General features: G+C 36.4%; 1 protein-coding gene across 3 annotated transcripts; it reads left to right on the forward strand.

Moving 5' to 3' along the window:
• The first annotated feature begins 352 nt into the window (after positions 1-352).
• Positions 353-6,279, forward strand: spdya (speedy/RINGO cell cycle regulator family member A). 3 transcript variants are annotated; one of them, XM_039748325.1, is made up of 6 exons: positions 353-472; positions 2,509-2,767; positions 2,975-3,033; positions 4,460-4,545; positions 4,823-4,994; positions 5,071-6,279. In XM_039748325.1, the coding sequence occupies exons 2-6, from the start codon at positions 2,539-2,541 to the stop codon at positions 5,395-5,397; spliced, it is 873 nt and encodes a 290-aa protein (XP_039604259.1). In that variant the 5' UTR covers positions 353-472; positions 2,509-2,538; the 3' UTR covers positions 5,398-6,279. The 3 variants fall into 3 exon arrangements, with proteins under 3 accessions (XP_039604259.1, XP_039604260.1, XP_039604258.1); XM_039748326.1 differs by lacking the exon at positions 353-472 and adding an exon at positions 585-722; XM_039748324.1 differs by lacking the exon at positions 353-472 and adding an exon at positions 1,269-1,459.
• Positions 6,280-6,592: the final 313 nt, after the last annotated feature.

The following is a 6,592-nucleotide window of genomic DNA, read 5'->3' on the forward strand; positions in this document are numbered from 1 at the left end:
ACCCCCTTTGCTACCCAAACTTCTACAACGGCTTTAAGAATATGATGTACATTATGCTATCATGTGGTTTGACTGAGAGTTTGACTATAGTGGTAAAACTGAGAGAAGTCTTCGTTCGATGCTAATTAGCTTGAAAGGGACACCTTCTTGTATCTGTCGTTAGTTTATAGCGCCAGCCAAATTAGAATTCTAACAATATCCTGCCTGCAGCTGGCAGTTTCAAGGAAGTTAAGTCCCTCCTGGCACTGATAAAATATAAATCGCACGTTCCGCTGCAATTGGGAGAGTCTGAATGTAAAGCGAATACAAACACGACTGCTAATTAAGCAAGCGTAATTTACAGGCGCGAACTGACTATTAGAACTTGGCTATTATGATCTTAGTGGGAACTGATGAGTAGGGTGCTACCTCCTTCTACAGCATCCTCGTAACGGGAATCCTTATTTCACCTTTTAAGATCTGGAATCCACATGTGAGTCGGGCAATTTCATATAATGTTTATTAAGTATTATACGAAAGAAGAAACAAAAATGAAAATAATTAACTATAGCTCAGTCCCTCGCCTTCCTTTTCCCGCCCGTTTGTTCTGCGGTATTTACGTCTTTCTAGTAAGGAAACACGTACACATCTCGCGTAACTTTAACGGTGTTGTTACTAATATATTCACTTTACATTACACGTCAAATGGCTATCCGTAAACTGAATTTACTCTGAAGTAGCAGGTGAGATAAGACATTTTGTGGTAATTGTGTTTATCTCAATCCGTTGTTTGCTTTTCATCTTCAGGTTAATGGCTGTTGGCAATTTGTCAGTCTTCCCGTGATACAGTGAAAAAGGCTAATGTTTCAATTTTAGCAGTTGCCAGTTTGGTATGTTTTAATATGATCCATCCTGTAGCAAAAATATCCTTTATTCCGAGTTAATTTTGCAATATAAATGTACGTAGCAACACGTACGTGAACTACGCAACTGTTTTTAGCCTCCATCTTCAACGGAAAAATGAGGTTAAATTTCAACACACGCAGAAATGTTGTAAATAAATAAATAAACCTGCCTTAAGGTTTTTACTCAGTCACGAATGTTCCAGGCCAAAACCTCGCTTTTTTGAAAAATCAGTTTATTTCGTTGGTGCGAAATAGGCTTCAGGTAGGCACATCAGTTCACGAGGACAAATCCCACTTCCAGAAGCTCGAATCGTTTACCCGGAGTTTTTGTGTTCTTGGGTAGTCCAAGACACCGTTCTGTTTTTGAAAGCTTTTTTTTTCACTTTCGCAAAAATGCAGTCTTGGTTCATTTACTGAATATTCTTAAAAGGTCAAATATTGTGTGGCCTGATGGGTAGGCAACGGGACTTGAAACTACAAAGTTGCATCGTTGGCTCCCACTATTTACCACTGTGTGACTCTGAATGTTTTATCTCGACTGACCACTTTATCAGATGATAAACTACATACATAAAGTACGGTGATGGTTTTTATTTCTCTGCGTGTGTATTCGTGTGGAAGTTTCCTTGTTTAAAATACAAAAGAGTAATAACCGGGAGAGGAGATTTTTGCCGAAAAAATTTCCCTTAATCCGCCGGAACCGAGTATATTCGGCAAAGTACATTAGTTGAACGCCGCAGCCGGCTAAAGTCGGTTTACAGTGCAGCTTGCCAGAGCCGAGTATATTTGGCGACGTACATTTATTGAATGCTGCAACCGGCTATAGACGTGTCTCCGTGCAGTTTGCTAGCACGCAGGGGCCGAGTATTTTCGGCGACGGGCATTCATTGAACCTCGCAACCTTCTATAGTCGTTGAGCAGCCAGCTCGTGACCACTGCAGCGTCACTGTCCCTGGGATTCAACCGCTGCAGTAGACGAGCCTGCGAGCGTCGGCGCCTTACCTCTGTGTGCTTGCGTGCGGCCAGTTCAAGTGCAGTTGGCTAGGTGATTTACAGAATTTAGTCAATGGCGTCAATTGCACCTTGTACATATGTTTGCAGTATTTTTTTTAAATATTTTTTACAGTTCATTGTCAGTGTGGAAAATGATCAGTGTTGCAGTAATTGTGATGCTGTTTGCATGGGGAAAAAAAGTGTGCCATTAAAATTTCACATTTTGCTGCACTTTTTAAGTAAACCTCGCAAAGAAAAAGTAGTTGGTGTCCAGAGGTGCATTAACCCACAAGTATGTGGCAGTAAGTGTGGGTATCATTTTGAACAGTGATAGCATTACGGATTGCCCTTCCTCATCTGTAAATATTTTTACTAACCTTTTTCATAAGACCATGTCCTAGAAATAAAGGAAACTACAGCATTAAGAAACCACTCCAGATTTGGTCAGAAAGACTAGTTCAATGTGGTATTGTTTAAAATGGCTTGAACATTAAAAACTTTGTTTACTGAAGACCATTATTGAAAAGGTGTTTTTGTATTGGTATAAATAAAACTAGGTTCTAAATTCTATGCATAGACAATGATCATTTTGAGCTGTAAATGTAAACTGAAGAGTGTTATATTTTAACAGATTTCCAGTGGATTTGTGCAAGACTGCATAATGATTAAGGTAATGCAAAACTGCTGCAAGACTCCCGCTTCAGTTGTTGTACATATGAAATCAGTTCCTTCCAGGTCATTGCAACACAAGAAGAGCTTACACCTAAAAAGACCAGTTCTGCCAGAAGAACATCAAACTAAAAATAAAAGCAACAAAACAAACCATCTTGAGGGTAGTCCATCTTTACTTATAGGACGTCCGGAGATGACTGCTTTTTTTAAACTGTTTGGTATGTAGAAAGGGTAATAGTATTCCTCCCATCGAACATTATTTTGACCTTAAGTCTACAAAAGTGTTTAATATTTATTAGATAGTTACTGTACTTTAAATAGTACAGATATTAATGAATTTAAGTTTGTTAGTGTAAATGTGAATACATATTAGAAACAATATCGATAACTACTGCATTTTTTCTTAAATACAAATTTGTTTTCAGATGATGATTTGATACAAGATTTCCTGTGGATGGACTGCTGCTGCAAAATTACAGACAAGGTAAATGTTTTTGCATTAGAAAGATTCCTTGGATCAAATATTCAGATACTGACTTTTGGACATATTATAAATTATTGGACACTTAGATGCACATAGCAAAAATGTCATTTGACTTTCAGAACTATCACACTATTAAAATAAAGTTTGTGTATTAAGTTATAATGGAAGAGTACAGTCAAGATCTGAAGGGGCAGGTGCAGGGAAAGTGCTGCTTATTAACTCCTATACCTTGTAGTGGAGTATCTCATGTAACAACTTTTGTCATAAAGCGTTTTAGTTGTGCAACCGTTGTAAGCAGGATGAATTAATTTTAGAATGCAGGGCTTCAAGGTTACTGCAGACTTAGGGATACTTGAACATCATTCTGTGTAACCTAGTACAGGATGACTTCATGTCCCATATATGAATCTGTTTGTAATAGGTTAACATGTTATCCATTATATGCTTAATATTCTCTTGCATATTCAAATTCTGTAAAGCCTTTTGTCCAACAAAGGATTGTCAGTACAACCAGATTTGTATTACAGGAGTAACCTGCTTGTATTGGTATGCTCCAAAAGTATCTTTGTTAAATGGATTTCTGGCACTTAAGTATTGCTGAAGTCTGAAGAACCTTTTTTGTTTAAGTTGAATCTGGGTCAAGAGATTTTCCCTATCAACCTCCAGTCAATTGGGACAAGCTATATTGTTCAAGCCCAGCAGATGGGCTCTACATAACAAGTGCTCTGTAAATTTGACAGCTCTTTAAGTGCATTCCACTGTTGCCTCTTTGTGTAGGTATGTAGTTGGTTTCATTTATAGAAACTTTATTTGTGGAAGCGTAGTATTTTATTCAGAACAGCTCAATTATTATTACTTGCATTTTCTACTATGTAACATGTTACCACTTTATCTGTTGGAGTTCAGTCAGTAGCGTTTTCAGATGTCGGCATTGTCATTTTCCCTCATCCATTCCCCACAATTTTCATATGGTTACATTTTTTGGTAACTCTAAATTGTGTCTTTGTAAATTTATTTTTGGTGTTGAGCAAGTGTACTCCAAGATTGACTGGTGTCCTATTCACAGTTGGCTTGTCTGTTGCCACCTACACTGTTGGGATAGATTATACTTCCCTTCAATCCTAAACTTCAATATGTGAGTACTGAAATTGAATGCATGTATATTTAAACATGTATATTTAAAAAAAAAAAAAAATCAAATGACCACACAAGTAATAGTTTTTAGCTATGTACTATGAAAATATTCAGTGTACTGTGATCCTGTGTATTGCAAAATTGAGGATTAAGGGATTTGATGCCCAGAATCCCTAGTAATTTATAGCTGTTTTGATTACACTGTTAGTTTTTTTTTTTTCTATTTTCTAAAGTCATGTGAAATAAATCATATCAAAGCTCTCTTTACAATATTACTCCTTTCTTTCTCTAGTACTTGTTGGCTATGACATTTGTATATTTCAAGAGGGCCAAATTCAGCATCATGGAGCATACTAGAATGAACTTCTTTGTTGCCCTGTAAGTGCAAGTGTATTCCTTTAAGGCTGCATATGTAAAGAACACATTTTTGTTTGTGAAAATTATGAACTGTCCTCTTGCATCAGGATATTGTCTGCAAGTCTGGCATATTATCAGCCTTTTAATGATAAAATATAAAAAATGTAATTTTTCTAATGTGTTTTGTATACTCTTTATACAAAACTAAATGATGAGAGCGGAAATCCATATAATCTTAGATCTAAAGACCTAAACTAAATATATAAATATAAAATCTGTCTGAAAATGTACCCTATAGGTACTTGGCAAATACAATGGAAGAAGATGATGAAGAAAGCAAGTATGAAATATTTCCATGGGCTTTGGGTAAAAATTGGAAGAAACATTTTCACAAATTTCTGATTCAAAGGGATTTGCTATGGGCTCGCATAAATTACCGGGCAGTTGTAAGCCGGCTGTGCTGTGAAGAGGTATTATTATATATTTGTTTTGGTTATTGGCATTACTGATTACTGAAGAATAATTAACTTCATTGTTCTATTCTAGGTAATGGCAATTGCACCATCACACTCAATCTGGCAACGAGAGCGTGCAGAGCATCACAGTGGAGCTATTAGAAATTATGCAGAAAGAGAAGATTTGCAGCTATCAAAAGATTTTGCTTGTTCTACAAAGAAATGCTCTTTGTGTGGGGAGAGTGGGCAATTCTTAGAGCTGTCCTCCTCATCCTCTGACTCCTCCTTCTCTTCGCCCCCAACCAACATCTTAAAAGCCAAAACTTGGATAACGAAAGAGCAAACTAAAAGACCTAGAAGAATGCTAATCAACACACCAGACTTTCATCACAGTTCCTCTGGTATGTACCTGGCTTAAACAGCCACTAAGTCATGGTACAGGGAATTTAATGTGACCTTGTACTGTTACACAAAGCTCAGACCTGAGGTATCAATTTAGACTGACTGGACAAAGTAATTGTTGAATTAAACCAGGAAGTAGTTAAACAATCTCTTGCATTAACACTTAATTGGTTCTGTGTGGCTGCCTATTGACTGTTTTGTGCATATTTCAGAAGTATGAGTAGAAAAAGATGAAATTATAAAACTCAGCAAGGTAGGCTTTCAGTCTTCTAAATGTTTAAATATTTGTATTCTAAATCGTTTATTTAGATCATAGACTTAATAGGCTTGAAACTTTTGCAGCATTTGCTGGTGTAATATTCATTACTTTTTGACAGATTGAAAATGTGTCCTGGGGAAGCTATAGAATATCCCATCTCATTCCATGCAGTTTCTGGAAATGTACAGCATGAGTTTAAACATATCTCTGCAACACCAGAAGTATACAAAAAGAAAAAAGTGAAACATTTAGTATGTGATTGTACATTTGCACTGAGAATAAATGGGTGTAACAGTGGATAAAGCACACATCTAAAAAGGCAACTGGTAACTTAGCAGACATTGTACAACATTCTGATTAAATATAAAACATTGTGATATATAAAAATGGCATTTATCCAACATTATTCTTTGTTGGTAAAACACTAGTATAATTGAACCAACATACAAATGCACCAATGGGCAAATTAGTAATCTGGACTCTCGTTACTGCAAGGTTTTAATTCCAGACAACCAAACTATAGTCTTGCATAGCTGTTGAACTGCCAGATGTTCAGAATCTTTGGTTCATGCAATATTTTCCTTATCAAAAAATAATTAAATCGGAAGACCCCATTCTTCATGTACCATCTTAACTTGATTGTTGCTTTTAAAGGCATTATGACAAATGGGGGATAACTTTACAAATAAACTGGTTGAACTTTTTTTCCAGTGGATTTAAATATGTAGGTTGTTCTTTAAAGTACCGTTCGCTGTAGGGAGGGGGGACAGCTTTGCAACCAAATCAGAATGTACCGTGCATTTGTAGAGTATCCAAAACCCACTGGTAAAAGCAGTCCTTTTTGTTTTTAGACAAACTAATTTTAGGATTGAAAAAGTGAGAAAGCACAGTAACAAACTTTATACTAATCAAACTACACAAGCTAAGGAATGCTGGTCCAATGATGAATCCT

The sequence above is a fragment of the Polypterus senegalus genome, chromosome 3 (genome assembly GCF_016835505.1).
Source record: "Polypterus senegalus isolate Bchr_013 chromosome 3, ASM1683550v1, whole genome shotgun sequence".
Taxonomy (NCBI): Eukaryota; Metazoa; Chordata; class Cladistia; order Polypteriformes; family Polypteridae; genus Polypterus; species Polypterus senegalus.

What these genes read in the sequence shown, in the direction of transcription:
- spdya (XM_039748324.1), top strand. Translation starts at nt 1,439, where the DNA reads ATGATAAACTACATACATAAA. An exon ending in TGCTTTTTTTAAACTGTTTG is followed by an intron (nt 2,768 to 2,974) that starts GTATGTAGAAAG and finishes ATTTGTTTTCAG; the next exon opens with ATGATGATTTGATACAAGAT. An exon ending in GCTGCAAAATTACAGACAAG is followed by an intron (nt 3,034 to 4,459) that starts GTAAATGTTTTT and finishes TTCTTTCTCTAG; the next exon opens with TACTTGTTGGCTATGACATT.